Source organism: Melanostigma gelatinosum (assembly GCF_949748355.1).
Source record: "Melanostigma gelatinosum genome assembly, chromosome: 15".
NCBI lineage: Eukaryota > Metazoa > Chordata > Actinopteri > Perciformes > Zoarcidae > Melanostigma > Melanostigma gelatinosum.
Genome location: NC_136648.1, coordinates 13,148,300 through 13,165,373, shown reverse-complemented (window position 1 = coordinate 13,165,373; position 17,074 = coordinate 13,148,300). Strand labels below are relative to the sequence as shown.

General features: G+C 44.3%; 2 protein-coding genes across 2 annotated transcripts; one reads left to right on the top strand and one right to left on the bottom strand.

Moving 5' to 3' along the window:
- Nucleotides 1-263: 263 nt before the first annotated feature.
- Nucleotides 264-7,147, top strand: pcyt1aa (phosphate cytidylyltransferase 1A, choline a). The gene is made up of 9 exons (XM_079285348.1): nucleotides 264-604; nucleotides 2,169-2,282; nucleotides 2,593-2,689; nucleotides 2,898-3,014; nucleotides 3,132-3,283; nucleotides 3,505-3,583; nucleotides 3,769-3,911; nucleotides 4,013-4,201; nucleotides 4,929-7,147. The coding sequence occupies exons 2-9, from the start codon at nucleotides 2,169-2,171 to the stop codon at nucleotides 5,139-5,141; spliced, it is 1,104 nt and encodes a 367-aa protein (XP_079141474.1). The 5' UTR covers nucleotides 264-604; the 3' UTR covers nucleotides 5,142-7,147.
- Nucleotides 7,148-7,419: 272 nt separating this feature from the next.
- On the bottom strand, nucleotides 7,420-16,853 carry LOC306789464 (AP-2 complex subunit mu-A). The gene is made up of 11 exons (XM_079285427.1): nucleotides 16,732-16,853; nucleotides 15,252-15,373; nucleotides 11,783-12,048; nucleotides 11,548-11,649; nucleotides 11,083-11,238; nucleotides 10,666-10,813; nucleotides 9,748-9,867; nucleotides 9,366-9,501; nucleotides 9,100-9,197; nucleotides 8,819-8,930; nucleotides 7,420-8,500 (listed from the first exon to the last, which is right to left on the bottom strand). Exons 2-11 carry the CDS (start codon nucleotides 15,323-15,325, stop codon nucleotides 8,366-8,368), a joined length of 1,347 nt encoding a protein of 448 aa, XP_079141553.1. The 5' UTR covers nucleotides 15,326-15,373; nucleotides 16,732-16,853; the 3' UTR covers nucleotides 7,420-8,365.
- Nucleotides 16,854-17,074: the final 221 nt, after the last annotated feature.

The window sequence follows — 17,074 nt, the reverse complement described above, 5'->3', positions numbered from 1 at the left end:
ATTAATATCATTCTTATAATCAAGGCTGTATAGCTTTTTTTAAATATATAATCATGATATATATGATCAATCGGTTTTAGGTCCAGGGTCCGGATACAACGGCATCTGCGTCCGGATCCGGACCGCGGTCCGCCAGTTAGTGACCCCTAAAGGTCCTTCTGCAGCATACAGAACCTCCACTGTCCACTAGGTGTCAGCGCGAGACAACACCGGAAATGTCCCACTCGTTATATCAGATCCTTTGAGGATGTTGAAGTTTTGTAGTTCCTGGGTTGTTGACCTGTCAGCGTTGTAGTACAAGCTGTCACTGCTGATACTTTTTCTGTCCTTCACATAGTTGTATTTTCGGCCAATAACACAAGGAGCCTCAGTGCGTCGGACCCACAGGGTTGTTCGTAACGTATTTACCGTTGTTGCTGGTGTCAGCTAACCAGCGAGCTAACGGCTAAGGTTAGCTAACAAGCCGACTAGCTTTACAGCCAGCTTGCTACCTAGCATCCGACAGTAGCAGGGTTAGCTAGCTTTTTTTTGCTGTTAGTTAGCTAACCTGCATTACGAAGACGCCCACTCCTGCAAAGCAGCATTCTGGACAAAAGAGTGAACAGTAAGTAACGTTAAACAGTAACCTAAAGTTGTTAAACGTAAGCTAACATTGCTATTGGGGGTAGTTAGCATATTGATTTTAAGATTTTGTGTAATAGGCGAAAGCGTCCAGTAAGCCAGGGTTTGACAGAAGCTGCACAACCGGTGGCTCCAGCGCAACTCATCTGTTAACTTAACTTAGTTCATTCTATGAGTAAAACAACTAACTGTCATCAGTCTAAGGATCCGTGTGTGTATCATGCTAACTCAAGTTAACTTCTGGCATGACAAGTAAGTTAAGTTAACAGAAGCGAGAAATGGTAATATATACAGCTAGTTAACAGTGAGTAATCTTCGAGCTGAAACAATTCGTCTATTGACAATTGATTGGCATCTGTTTTGATCATCGTTGAACCATTTGATTCATTTATCAAGAAAAATGACAATCTCAAATTCCACTTTCTCAAAATATGTAGTAGTCTTAGCCCTTGCCTACTGTAAATATAAGTCTTATTCAGTAAAAAATAAATATCTTTTCCTTACTAAATATGTTTGCTGGGGCTATCATGGACCTCTGTAGCAAAGCATGTGGTTAAGATTTGGCACTGTCCTTGTTGATTTCTTTTTATAGCAGCCTGTTCAGTTATGATCACATCTGCTGGTCATGTAAATCTCCTCTGTCACTGTGTGAGAGCTCTGCAGGGCTTCTCACTCTCAGCTGTTGCAAATGCCTTGTGTTGGATCAGGTATGTGAGAATGTGTACTGCTTCATCTGTCTCTCATTGCACCGAGTCACACTTTCGTAATTGAACCGCAGCAATAGTCCAGCCAAGGGTTATTAAGTTGTCATAGCAAGTTAAAGAAGTGACGAGGCTAAACATTTTTTTTATTTTATTATCAAATTTTATTTTTACTGTTTTCAGATTTTTCTTGATAGACTAAAAGATTCACAGAGTAATTGAGAAAATAATCAGCAGATTAAGTAATGATTAAAGAGATTAGTTGTCTAGTACAGACACCCAGGATGTTGAGTTTGTTGACATTCTATACATACAATCTTTCTCAAAACTTTAAACGATTCACTAAACAGCAAAGTAGCCTTAAATAAACCAGTGTGTGTGAAGTCACTGGGAAGTCATCCAGTGGACTGTTATCTGGCCTCCAGAACAAAGTCAGCTGAAATCGGTCGCCAACTAATATGAAAGTTGGCCCACTTGTGGCGGACTGCTGACATGTGGTGAAGGATCTCCTGATGTCAAACTTTATCTTTGACTCTTGATTTGTGGGAATATCCGCAGAATCACAGAAGACTGGACATGTTTCATTGTCTATGTTTAGGAACAACATGTTCTGTCTTGAAGGAACAAGCTTCTATTCTCCAATTGACCTTCATGTGTGTCAGTGAAAGCCTCTATTTATTTATTTATTTATTTATACAATGCTTCCTGGTTCATTGAGCGGAGACACACACTGTGTTCTCCCTCTGTTATTGATATCTGTCTGTCCCTTTCTTATCCAAGCAGTGCGTGCTGTATGTGACGTATGCGGCTGGTTTTTAATTGCATTTGTCTTGGCATTTGACACAGATGGAGGCCCAAAGCTCCAGCGAAATGCTGCTGTCCAGAAAAAGGAGAAGAGAGAGCTCTAACCGGGAGACCGAGGAGGGAGAGAGGCTTGGGAAAATCCCCAGATGTACTGTGGTGAGTCAGCTGTGTTCTTTGGCTGTCATTGAGCGGCGTGTTTGTCCAGCTGTTTCTAAATGCTCCGTGCATGCGCTGTTTTCGACATGAATAGTATACATGGCTTGATGTATCGACAGAAGGATGAAAAGTAAAGTTGTCTCTGCAGAACTTTTATCTGCTTTGTGTGTCAGACCTTATGTTGGCCAATGAGTAGTTTGCAACACAATTCAATTTCGTCCAACCAGGGAAAACGATGGTATACGTCTAAAACCTTTTGTATGAATAGATGAGAACGCTTCCTTGATCTCTAAACTCTTGGGTCCTCTAGGGATTGAAGCACCCTGCACCTTTCGCAGATGAGCTGGTGCCTGTTGGTAAACCCTACGAGAGAGTCAGCATGGAGGAGGCTAAGAGGGGAACACAGCGTGAGTCCCATTCTTCCAGTCTGCCCCGTTGATGTCTTTCTTTCCTCTCATAATTCTTACACATTCTGCTTTTCTATTTCTTTATCAGTAAGCTTCTTCTCAGTCACAGAGTACCGGTACATCTGAACAAACAAGTGCAATTTTCGACTGGCTCTGTCCAGAATCAATATGTCTTTCCTCTCTGCATGTCTCGCCTCTCTCTGTGCAGCTAACAGACCGGTGCGGGTCTATGCAGACGGCATCTTTGATGTTTTCCACTCGGGTCACGCCAGAGCGCTCATGCAGGCTAAATGCCTCTTCCCAAATACACACCTCATCGTAGGAGGTAAGTGCGAATGTCTGTGTCACAACAGCAGACCTTATCAGCTGCTTCTTTCATAAGTGTGAAGCTTTAAACAATTTCAAACAATCATTTCTGTATTTTCTTTTCGACTATTCAAAGTGTGCAGCGATGACCTGACCCACAAATACAAGGGCTTCACGGTGATGAATGAGGACGAGCGATACGACGCCATCAGACATTGCCGCTATGTCGATGAAGTGGTGCGAAACGCTCCCTGGACGCTGTCGCCCGAGTTCCTCAAAAAACACCGCGTGAGTGGACGTGACTGAGAAACGACACAATTGGAGACACTTGCTCTGTTTTATTCATTGACACCTTAAGTTGTGTGACCGAAAACTGTTGAGAAATTAAAAATGAGTTGACGAAGCCACCGGTCACCTTTCGCCTGCTATTTCTTCGTGTATTTTGTGTGTTTGCACAATTTGTAGATGTGAATCTGCTGTGTTGATGTGTGTTGTGACGACCTCTCCAGATTGACTTCGTGGCCCATGACGACATCCCATACAGCTCTGCAGGCAGTGATGACGTCTACAAGCACATCAAGGAAGCTGGTGAGTGGCAAAGTAACCAAAGGTGGTGGTGGTAAGCAAGTAATTACAGGATCCAGTTCATTATTTACTACTGCTGCCAAAGCCCCCATATGGTACTATATATAGTATAGTACTGCATTTTAAAACATATTTTGATCCTTTTTCTTATTGTTGTGTAACTTTTCATCCCCCTCTGCCCTCCACAGGTATGTTCGCTCCCACCCTGCGGACAGAGGGCATCTCCACCTCCGACATCATCACACGCATAGTGCGTGACTACGACGTGTACGTCAGACGCAACCTGCAGAGAGGATACACAGCGAAGGAACTCAACGTCAGCTTCATTAATGTACGAAACTGAGCTTTGGTTTAACTGTGTGAGGATCGGTGTGAAGGAGCGTCTTTTTTTTTTTTCATTTTGTAACCGTTGCTGTGTCCGCTCTTCACCAGGAGAAGAAGTACCACCTGCAGGAGCGCGTGGACAAGGTGAAGAGGAAGGTACGCGACGTGGAGGAGAAGAGCAAAGAGTTCGTCCAGAAGGTGGAGGAGAAGAGCATCGACCTCATCCAGAAGTGGGAGGAGAAATCCAGGGAGTTCATTGGCAACTTCCTGCAGATGTTTGGCCCCGAGGGAGCTCTGGTGAGGATGTTGGTTTGGTCTCTATTAAGCGTTTGATCCGGCAGTGGGACTGAGAACACATCTTGCCTTCACACTGTTGATGTGCTGGGAGAAGCAAGATTTTATCAACTCAGTGACACACACGTAATAACATACTAAGGCACACCTGATCATTTTGCTATTATGTTTCTTTGATGGTAATAAATACACATTTTCGAAAGCCTTCATTATTTGAGTAAACAACTATACTGCGCTTGAAACATAAAGGCTTTGAACCTTGAACCGGTATCAGCTGAACCACTGACTGCATGAAGTATGAGAAACATTCATAAACCTTTAGTATGTTTACAGAACACGCCAAGCACTGTGCACGCAACTTCTACTAAGATAAGATTTCATGCCAATGACCCAACATTTGTTTCTTATTCTATTCATTCATTCAAATTCCTTAAAGGAATAGTTTGACATTTTGGGAAATATACTTATTATACTTATTTAGTTTAGGATACTGACGAGAGAACAGCTAGTGTGTCTTATATAATGTTGCTAAATTTAAAAGGACAAAGTCAAAATGAATATCGGAGCATCACGAACACAATAGTGTGTAGACACAGAACCTTTGCCTTCTGACGGCAGGTTTTTAGTCCTTCATCCGTCCCGTGTTCCCGCCTCGTGCTCGCATTGAGCCGGTTGTGTCCTCGGTTGCTATAACGGACGATCTCTTTGTGTTTCTGTGTCACATCCACAGAAGCACATGCTGAAGGAAGGGAAGGGCCGCATGCTCCAGGCCATCAGCCCGAGGCAGAGCCCCAACAGCAGCCCCACCCGCGAGGAGCGCTCCCCCTCTCCCACCTTCCGTCTCCCCTTCTTCACCAAGACCTCCCCGCCTCCCTCGCCTCCCCCCCACCACAGCGGGGCCCGCGGGCACCTCATCAGCGAGGACGACGACGACGAAAACTAGAGCGCGTTCGAATCCTTCACAGTCGCTACTAGATACCCGAGAGGTTTTCATCGAGCTCCTGCTTCCATTTCTTTTTGTTTATGATTTTACTTTTTGTTTTTAAACACTTCAGTGTCACGTTAACAGGCGGTTTTCTGCACGGCATTTGTTTTTAACTGCCAGCTTTGTCCTTTTTGTTTCCGGTTTTTGTGTAATGGTCAGTAAAAGTCACCACTAGTCTCATTTATCGCTTCTGATGTGGAGGTCAGTAGTCACTCACTGTCACTTAGGCCCGTTTGCGAGGGTTACTGCTCCATCTGTGACGGTGTTCTCAAGGTAGGCGTCGTAGTGAGGTAGGGGCTTTGTGTTTGTCATGCGTTAGCGGGAGGGCTTGCAGGTTTAGGGTTCACTGGAACGGCACATCTAGTGACGGAGACGCTGTTGAGCATCTCCGGGGGACGTTTTTCAGAGCAGGTCTGAAAAACTGGACATTTAAACGGTCTGCTCATGTGGAGCATGTTCTGCTTATGCTAACAAAACCAACCTGACCTTTTTTTCTTTTTTTTCAATTCCAGATTACGTCAAATCTGAGCTGAACCTGAGAGTCGAGTGTTATGCGTCTTCTAAACAGCAACTTTTCCCCAAAACTTTGTCTGCCTGCTTTCAGGCTGTGTGTGTGTGTGTGTTTGTGCATGTGATGTTTTTGCTTGCCAGCTCTTACGTCAGCATGCTCACGGGTCTTCTGTCAACTACCTGTTGACAGATTCAGCTTTGGCTTTACTGTATTTAATCATACATTTAATTTAAGTTTTTTGTCTGCTGACAAGAATCAGTCTTTAGAAGACTACCGGTAGTTATAACTGGACGCCTTTCTCGTGGCGTAAAAAGAAGGTTCTGCAACGACGACCCATTTAAATGTTGATGTTTGTAGATTTCATCTTTCCTTTCATCCTCTGTACAGATAATGAGTCTTTGTTTAGAGATGCGTTTACCCCTCGAGCAATGAATCAAGATGAGCAAGTTATATATAAGTATATACATAGATATGATTCTTTTTCTAATGCAGATCACCTGGAGGGAAGTAATAACTTCCATCTGATACATGTGAAAACTTTAAAGAAGTTTTCACACATCAAAGCAGACCTGAGAACTGTACCAATGCCCCAATCCTCATAACAAATGACATCTTCTGTTTAGTTGAAGTCATAAGCACACTTTTCTGATCATGGCCTCGTCATTAGTAGCACACATACGTGGTGGGATACACAAGGCCGTACAAAACATTCGGGGCTTAGGTTTCTGTATCAGATCAATGTTCATGTAGCTACCTCCTCTTTCCCCGAACTGATTTCTGAGATGAGCACAAAGTACGAGCATTCATTTTTCCTTTCTGAACCGTTGCAGCACTGAAGCAATGCGACTGGGTCGAAGATGAGATTTTCCAGCCTGTGTGTGCGCACGCATGTCCTGTATCTCCAGTGATTAATGCATGTGTTGGGTCTCCTATGTTACTGGAAAATGTCAACATCACAGGTGATCTGAAGATGTAATGCAATACTGTCGTGATGACTAATATAGATGTTGGATTGATCTGTTCTAGGCTTGGTTTCCCAGAAACAACTTAAATCAATTTCTGCTGCGGTCACAGACAGCCTCTACACTTGTGGGTGTAAATCTGATTTCTAAGATTGGGAGAAATAACTCAAAAGGTTTCCACACGGCTATCAATTCCTACTTCTATTAAAGGTTCACAACTACAGCCGTGATTTTGGTGCTAAGCTACTTTTGGGAACCCTCGTCTCGATTCTTGTGGAATCAGTGTGAGCGTCTCGGTCAGAGCATGCCCACGAGTTGAGTGGCGAGGCCACTAACAGCCACTACTGCTAGATACAAATGTAAATGTTTTAACAGCGTTTTAATGTTATTTTACTCTTTGGGGTTATTTTGTTTAATGTCCTGGATGTAGCGGAAGGGCAAGACAGGAAAAATGTATTAAAACATGTTGGCCAAAGCATTTCTTGACCAATTATTTTGTCTCCTGTGGTTTTATGAAACTGTTTTCCTGGATTACATATGCTGAGTTTATTCAAATCAGCTTTGTTTCCCTTCAAAATGTGAAAAAAAAAAAAAAAAAAAAAGGTGTTGCGCCAATATGTTTCTCAAATGAGTAGACAGGATGAATACTGGACTAGCTAGAGCCATGCTGTAACCAAGATCACCCCCCAAATCTGCTGTTCCTACAGCAGCCCCTCCCTCATTTAAGACATCAGGAAAGAAAACACACTGAGGGGAGGCGTGCTCGGTTACATAGTCAGATTTTATTGGACACAACGGTCACCAGGGCTACAAACATGACGACGCAGACGGTGACGAGGCAAACACCAGGGGGAGACTTCACCTCACTGCAAACACACTCCCACTGTCACAACCCCCCCAAAAGCATATTTGAACCAAAACAGTGTGACAGCGTTGATCTTGGTGCTTAAGAAACAGGAAGATTGGGTCACAAACTAGCTTATAGGGATGATGGTCAGACCTCTAAACTGTAACGTCCCCCTTTGCTTTAACTAGTGGGAAAAAAACAGAAAGGGAAAGAACCAATACAGTCTCCAGAAAATACAAAAAACAGCTTCGGTCATGATCAACTACCCAGAAGAGACTTTCAGTCGGAACGTTTGAGTTGACAACACAGAATCAGACATCTCAATTTGAAAGGGGTAGACTCTACCGAGACAAGTTCATTCACAAGAACAATATTGGGATTTAGTGAAACCACAACAGCTACAAATCATCTTACAAGGGATTACCTCTTGGACTTGTGGGACTTCTAAAGTAACTGGAGAGTAGATAGTGGAATAATAACACTTAAACACGAGAGAGCGTCTCCAGTCCTCTCCCCCTGGTCCCCATCTGCCTCACTCGTCTCTTTTCTTTCAGACACCAGTTGGTTTACAGGTTTACTCATCACTACGAGATATATACGATACAATGGTTCACATTTTGCATATATCTGTGCATCATATCATATTTACTTTTTTTTAAATTTATTTTTAAACGATGTAATTCAATCTCCAACACTTAGTTAGGGAGGGGTGAGGGTGGAGATGGTTGGGAGGGGGGGTGTATGAGATAAGATTTAAGGATTGAGAGACAAAGTAGGGGGCGGGGCAGGAGAAGAAAAACGAATGTTAACAGGATCGACGGGAGGAAAAGTGGTCACTGCGCTGCCTGGAGCGGGCGGAACTTTAGCAGCGCGTTTCGTAGATGCCGGAGCGGCCGATGTACCGCACCCATTTGATGACGTCATGGTCACTGTAGTTGAGCTTGGACTCAAACACCTTCAAGTAGCGCACCTTCAGACCAGAGGGAGCAAAGGGAACCTGCAGAGACGAGAAGAGAGGCAAAGACGTGTCTGGGCATGCTGGGAGCTGTAGGCCACACAGGTCGCTGGTTCTTACTCTGGGCGTGATCATCAAGTGAGCAGGGTGTGTGTGTGTTCTCAGTAAGCAGGTTGTGATTTGCATGATCGTTACTGGGATTAAATGTATTGCATAGTCCATCCGTTTGGTTGCCAACTCCCAAAGTTCAGCGATGCAGTAAGCAAATAGAATCTCTCATATTTGAATCAGGCAGTAAAGCCTAATTATAAAACTGTTCACCAACTTCAGTTTCAAATTCAACACATTATGTGTTCTGACCTCAAAGTTCATAGAGATGGGAGGCCTGGCCCATTTCTTCTTATCGTTGGTCGGCAGCAGCTCGATCTCAGCGCTGATCTGAGACTCCTTCATCCCAGCCATGCGTTTGATCCTACACACACACACACACACACACACACACACGTTTTGTAAGTGCTTTACAGGTTTCAGCAACAACAAATCCAAATTTTAAAACTCACGAGAAGTACAAAAAGGGTAAACAAACAGACTGTTAATCATTAACCTGACACGGAGAGTTTGGTTGTCTCTTCACTACTCACTTCCATACGATGGCGTTCTCGCTGGCCTTGTACTTTGCTTTTCCCTTCATACAAATAACCTGCACGCCGCTAGTGTTGAGGGGTGTCGGGATACGCACCTGAGGAGTTGATAATGAAGAGGCGCAAAACTTTTAACACATTACGGCAATCAAACGTTAATCTCCGATCACATTTGTTCATGTTCACGCTGAGAGTAGAAATGTACCTCAGTGTGCTACTAAGGGTTGTTAGCATTCATTAGCATCTGGACTTTGATAAGAGCTCACCTCGATCTTTTGGGCCAGCAGCGAGGGTTTGAAGTTGGACTTGATGACCACCTTAACCTCCAGTTTGGTGCGCCCAACCTCCCGGACGAGAGGAATTACTCGAAACGGCAGGATGATGTCTTTAGTGGTGCGATACCTGTAAAGAGGGAGGGGAGAAAAGTGCGTCATGCTCCAAAATTATTTTGGTTTTACAAAAGCAGAAAAAGGGATTTCCTTCGGTTGTTTCGGTGCCGTTCTCAAAATACCACGAGGACACAAACTAGCACACGTTACTTTAAATACGAGTGTCACTCATGGCCTGTGACCGCTCCCTCTTATCTGGACAATTCAATCTTAATAAAAATAATAAACAAATGCTTTGGAAATATTTGTAACCACTGACCTCATGAGCTCATACTCTCCATCGGGGGGGATGAAGCTGATGCTGCGCTCAGAGTCAAACTTACTGAGACGCACGCACTGGTGGAAAGTGCAGTCGTCGATGGCTATGGACTGCTTCCCACTGTCGGGAGAAAAATACATCAGACACACGAGACGATGCAACATTAATTCACTTGTTTAGCACTACTAAACGATATCTAATGATTATAAAACCATTACTCTCCCTCAATTAATGACCATAACTTAAAACAAAGGACACATGGGAACACAACTGCTACTATCGAGACATTAAACCTGGTGGAAGTTGCAGTAACACAAAACACAGTCCCTGTTAGATGTTAGATGGGGTAATCAAACAAAACTAACTATTCCACAAAATAGGGACACAACACTGAAGAGTTAACACGGTATGGTTTGATTTGTGCATGAGATGATTCTGAAAGTGCTTAGACAAGACAGGTGTGTGTGTGTGTGTGTGTAGGTGGCAGAAGGTGAGGACACTTGTCAGTACAGTACCTTCCTCCCCCTAAATCACTGAGGTACAGCACATAGAAAAGAAAGAGGGAAAGAAAGGAGAGATGCATCCAAAGGAAAGAAAAATCAAAAAATAAATTGCACAGCCCGTCTTTGTTGTAAAATAACAACGCTCATAACAAGGACAACGCTCATAACAAGGACAACGCTCATAACAAGGACAACGCTCATAACAAGGACAACGCTCATAACAAGGACAAAGGGCTAACAGACAAGGTGGTCTCTTAAAGTTTCACTCAACAATGAATTGTCATTGTCAGGGTTTCCAAGATGGAAAGAATATAGAAAAGCACCATACTCAAAGAGTCAGAGTTGACTTACAGCCTCGCTTATCAAAATATGGTTTCAGATATTCAACATGCCGTCTGCTTGTTGGCTCACTCACCTCTTCCCTGCGTCGTCAGATGTGACGGCTCCCTTGCCCTGCTTGTCGATGACAATCTTGTCGTTCATGCCGAATTTGCACTCTGGCATTCCGCTCAGGTAGCTCTTCATCACTACTCGGCCCGACACGTGGGCACTGAGGACCTGGCCTGGACAGGAAATACAAATCATATTTATCTCTATTTTGTTGTTTTGGAGACTTAAAAACAAAAACAAAAAAAAGGTCTGGACTTCTAAATATTCTTAGCTGAGAAAAACTATTTTCTCCATCTGAAGCTCCCTCCAAACCCATATGCTGAGGAAGATGGGCGACATGTGACCGAAAGCACATCACAACAGCTACCAAATATTTGTTTTTGTATATTCACAAATATGCATGTACATATTAACTAGGAGAGACGAGGCCCTATAGACTGACCCTGTGGGGACATGAGCAGGTTGACGCTCTCCAGTACGTCCAGGAACAGCTCATTGCGGCGATACTTGATGCCTTCGCGACGCCAGCCGATCTGCCCCGTCACCTGGCTGGTGATCTGAGACTGCTCCTCTTTTGTCTGGGAGGCAGGGAGAGAAACTGTATCACTACCAACCGAGAGGAGACGGCTGGCAAATGAACGAGGACAATGAGAAGGGATCGGTAGCGCTGCAGGGTTCCAAACGTGGATCAAATGGATCGTTGGTTATTACCTGGTGCTGAAGTAGGAAGTGTCCAAGATCACAGTTCAGGGGAACCAAGGAGAGAAAAACAGAAACATATTTACCAGTTCAATTTCGAAAATGATTGGCAGTTTAATTGCTCTGCAAAAAATGCCGACATTACAGATTTCCTTTAATGTTTTGTACAATTTGCATGAACTGAACATTACCACCTTCATGGCGGTACTAGTACGAGACTCACTGACCTGTCCCTTAATGCCCTGCTGGGTGATGAAGGTCTTCAGAGCTCCAGTCTCTGAGTTCTGGGGGTATCCAAAGTCCAAGATCTCTGTGTGAACACAAACAGATAACCGCCGGTGAGAGATAAGACGGGCAGGAGGAAAAACTAGGACATGGAGTGATGGAAAGAACCGAGTCCACCCAGAGCGATAGATATATAGATAGATAGATATCTTTTTTACCATCCAACAGCTCGTAGATGAGTACAAAGTTGTTCTTGATGTTCTCTTCGCTGATCTTGCCGAAGTAGGCCGTCATGACGTCGCACATCTTGTAAAGGAACTCGAACACCATGGCGGCGTTGACATTTTGCTTGGTGACCGCCGCCAACCAGATGTTGGAGCGCTTCACGTGGAAGAAGCTGGTTCGGGCGATGTTGGTCACCGGGGATCGAACCTGCTGCCGGGCGTGAATCACGTTGACGCGGAACGCGTCCACCGCGTTACGCCTGAGAGGGGGGGGGGGGGGGGGGGGGGGAACGGGACGAGAGACACAGAGAGGCGGACCTTTGAGTCGGGAGTTGAGAGAATCGTTTCAGGATTTTACAGAACAGTGAGACTGTCCCTCTCCCACCCTGTGGAAATATTTGCTTTGAAGTTTGATGTCCAGTTCTGCAGTGGACTCAGAGTAAATAACCCCTTCAGACCTCAACAGCATATCCACCCATGTCAGGGAATGAGCCATTATCAAAAAGAGTTGGTGCGTTGAGACGAGACAATGAGTGCTGTTGTGTGTAAATGGGGATAATTACCAGGAGGGAGGGGGACACCCAGGATACAGCATCATAATTATATGGACTCCATGGGAACAAAAATAAGGTGCAACAATGTATTGTCCAAATGTGATTCAAGATGGGCTATTTTTGTTTTTAAAACGTTTGACAGGCTACATTTATATTCAGTTTTGATGTTTACTTAAAGCATAGCGTAGCACCCTGATTCATGTGGATTTATGAATAACAGGGCAGAGGATGCAGCGTGTTCTTACAGGAACACTAAATCCTCCTGAGAACTCAGAGAGGTCCAAACTGTCGATCTTAGAGATATTCCAGACTACTTTTATCTAATATTATTAATGTTAAAACGAACCAAGCCTGCGGGTTGAACATGTAGCCACCCTCTTACTGATTGCTACAGTTTGAAATGGACCAAGAGGCTGCCATGATGTCTGCCTGCTGCAATATTAACAAGTATTAATTAACACCTTGCAAAAATTATTTTTTCTTTGAATTGTAGCAAACGTCAACAACATTTTAACCACACCCAAACTTGTAGTTGATTGCAGCAGATTTGACGCAATTCAAGGCCCACCTCTACAAATGACCCAATCAAATGAACCTAGAATGATCGATACAGTCTCTCAACTTCATTATGAAAGACCGGAGAAGAATCCGAGGATCAAAAGGACTGAACCAACCATCATACCCCATGCTCAAGACTACATGCTGAGGCACTAGTGGGGCTGTTTGTGAGCATCCGGACTCATAGAAGGGCTCCAGTAGTGGCTGAATGCATCGGCTCCATCTGTTGGATCTCAGTATCAGGTGGTGTATTCACCACTGTAACGTCATGACAGGTGACTCATGCTTAAGAGGAAGTATCGGGACGTTGACCTGTGGAATCGATGGGCATGCAGTCGGGGGTTTCAGGGGAGTCATTGACCGGTGGCCATGAGAGCAGTGGGGGAGGAGGCGGGGTCATGCTTGATATGCTGGAGCATCTCTTACCTATTCCTACAGGGGCCAAGATGGACAGATGGAGGATAATGGTGATACAGAGGAAAAAAAGGATGAAGCAAAAAAAGGAGGGGAAAGAGACAAAAATGCACAAAGACATTTTCATGCATCACGTACACAGACAGTGTGAGTAACATGGTGTTCATTACGACACCATCATTGGGACTGAATACGTTGGGAACAAGTCAGCTGCACTGTAATGCTCTTGAATCTATATCTGTTGCAATACAAAACAGGTGTGACCATAGATGTCGACACAACATCACGGCACATACACCGCAACAGTACGCCTGGTTTACTCTGAGCTGCTGCAGCAACAGAGAGGACCAACAGTCTGAGGAGGCAGAGGAAAGCAGACGCAGTGTTTGTGCCACTGCTGATAAGAAATTAAGCAACCGCATTTACTTTACTGACAAGATAGAGATCCTCACACATATACGTCTGTATGACAAACCTACAGACCTTACATTGATCTAATACAAACGGAGTATTAAATGGCATCTTAGAGGCTCAGTCTGCTGATGAACCGTGTTATACATTCTGTTTCTTTCCTTATCTCCTCTGTGCCTCACGACAACTACAGCTCGACGTTAAAGGATTAGAAATGCCTCAAGGGTCTACACCAGGGGTCGGCAACCTTTCCTATCCAAAGAGCCATTTTGTCCCATTTTCCACCAAATAAAATTTGTCGCTTTTTGGAGAACGTCATGAGAGATATCTTCTTCGATCAGCGCAATTTCCCTGCTCTTCTTTCTATTTCCTCGTCTCTCCCCAGTGTCATGGTGTGTGTGTAAACCTCGCTCGAGTCAGGAAACATGTCAGAATACTCATATTTGATTGGCTGAGCTGCAGCACCTGATGTGATTTACAATGCATTGGTCGGTGTGTTTCCTGCACTGCCGAACAAGTGCCAAGACGTGCCGGTTAAAGTATAAACTCAGTGCCTAATACGTATAATTCCAAATTATCAATCAGATTTAGGTCCTGGGTCCGGTCCGCCAGTTGGGGACCCCTGATGTAGACTCAGGGAGCTGCAACAGAGGGGCTGAAAAGCCGCAGGCTGCCGACCCCTGGTCTACACAAACGATAACCTACTGACCCAGCATTGCTGCGGCGGTGACCATAACTGACAGAAGAAAATCCATTTCTAGCATTGTGCCCTCTCGGCACCTTGCCAACCCTCACTGTGTACATCTACGGTACAAGGCCCTGGACTGGTGGCTGTACTCGACTCAATCCCTGAATGTGGGTCACACACACACACACACAACAGGATGTGATAAGAGGGTGCAAGCATGGAGACCTGGTATGTCCATTAAAAGTGAATCACATTAACAATGTGTCAAAAACAAAAAAATAAGGAAGAGGAAAGGAAGAAAGAGTGTAAAAGTCAGATCGTAGTCAGCATCTCATTTCCATATGGTACAGATAAAATAAAAAAAAATCCTCCGCACCTAATCTTTTACATACAGGAGAAGGTGTGGCTTGATAAGCACGAATGAAAGTGAACAGCATCATTACCTCATAACATGAAACATATTGAATGAGCAGGTTGTGTATAACGGTACTTTTGCATTGTTGTGCATTTTTTTCATGACCCTGTGTTTTATTATTTATTTATTGGGAGAATAATTGCATCATTGATTCATGTTTTGGTATTTGTAAATAAATACAATTTATTCTAAATCATACCAACTTGGTGTTCTTTGTCAAAGGGCTAGTAACCTTGTCCTAAATATAATCCTGGTTTAGCTATTTTTTAAAACACATTTTAAAGGCGATAACAAAACAGACAAATGTAAACTTAGCCAGGAAGAGGGACAAAATCCCCCCCCCCCCCCGGATCATGCCCCTCTCACTGACATGAGGTTCCTCATAACTAAGCAGTGTTGCAGCGTTGCTCCAGTGAAACGTACCCGATGTCATCTCGGTAGACCCGGGAGATGAGGACCTCCCCCTTGTGGTTGTAGATGAACAATCCTCCGATCATTGTGGCTGCTTCTCAGTCCCAGCTGGCCATGGTGAAAACAAACCCCGCCTGAGAAGAGCACGAGATAGCAGGAAGAAAACAGGGAAAGCAAAAAGGGGTGATAGAGAAGTGAAGGCAGCGACCAACAGCACAGGGAAGCGCTTGTCCTTCACATCCGCTTTCTCCTTCACATCCGCTTTCTCACACACCACTCTATTGCCAGTTGAATATACCCTGCAGCTGCCCCCACTGTGGTGACTCCTTTTTGTTACGTGCATGTGCATACACACAGAAAAATCACTCCAATACAGGCTTAAGAGACTCCACTACCACAGTCGAAGCCTGGTTTCCTTCCATTGTAAGATTAGCAGCAGATTAGCAGCTACCAGGTTGAAGCAGCACACCATCAAGTATCCAGCTACAAATCTGTTCTTGCTGGGTTGCACTTTACTACGAGGTGCAGCCTGGATCTGGTTAGACTAAAGCATGAAATCTAAAGTCAGATTAAAACCTAAAGACCGCACAATTCATTTATAGGCGGTGCAGTTGTCTTAGACAAACAAATCATAGCAATTTCCTCTCATTCAAGAATGAAGCTTCTGCAAACCAGGGGATGAAGGACGTGCTTGAAATTCCTCGAAGACAGAGGCCAGACAACTCGAATACACGCGGTGCCCAGAGGAAGTGTACCACACAAGCATATGTTCAAGAGCAGTAAAACAATTTATCCGGGTCGTGACCGAATACACCGTGCACAAGACTGGAGCTAGTTAAATCGCCCTTTTATTGGCCGAAGTCAAGATGTCTGCTCACTCGGGCCATGTCATAACGTTCATACATTTTTCATATTTTCCTTAATTGTTCCTCGACTGGTTAATAACATGTTGGCTTGAAATACTTTAAAGAAGGACCGTTAGTGGCGATAACATTGATGGAGGCTCGACCTTCAGCTAAGAGCAGAGTGATGGAGAATAGACCGAGTGAGAGGTAGCTAGCTAATTTAGCAGGTTAGCTGACGGCGATGTTCAGCCAACTAGCGTCGAGTCGTGCGAGATGTTAAACGAACTTCCGGAGAAAATAAAAAGCAAACAGTTTGACATCCATTTAACATGCAACACTTACGTTATTAACTATCGACAAACTTACACATTTAAAATTAGAGCACGGACTGTCCCCAATAACATCAAATAGTTTATAAATTGCAGAAATTACAAAATGTATGCTTTTATTTTTTAGGAGAAAACCCGCCTCTAGTTCATGATACAACGTTCCGCTGCTAGCTTGACGTTAGCTGACGCAGCGGCAGCTAATGCTAGCATCGCCCCCCGATTGTAACAGTTTTCGCCGGCTTTCCGAAACGTTTATCGGGATACATTTGATCATTTCTGATGAGAAACATGTACTCGTCTCGACCTTGGTGAACTTACCCTAGTTCTCTCGCGAACGCCACCAGTGTGATGCTCACTGGCCTCAGGTATAGCTTTATAGCTAGATCCAGTAGGTTCCCCGTTCACACACCCGCTAATTCCGCTCCTTCCCCCTCTTCCTCTGGTAGCTGTCAGCTGACCCGCCGTCCTTACGCACAGCCGTTCCGCTGTGACAGGAAAAGGCGCGGCTGGAGCGATGTGTAAACCGCACCCAGGCCATGTTATGATAAGCAGTAAAGCCAACGAGTCAATTATTTATTTTATGGTAGTTCATTAACGGTTATGTTTGTGATAATTAACGTTGTACAGGGCAAGCACGGTGGGATAGTCCCTTTTATAAAAT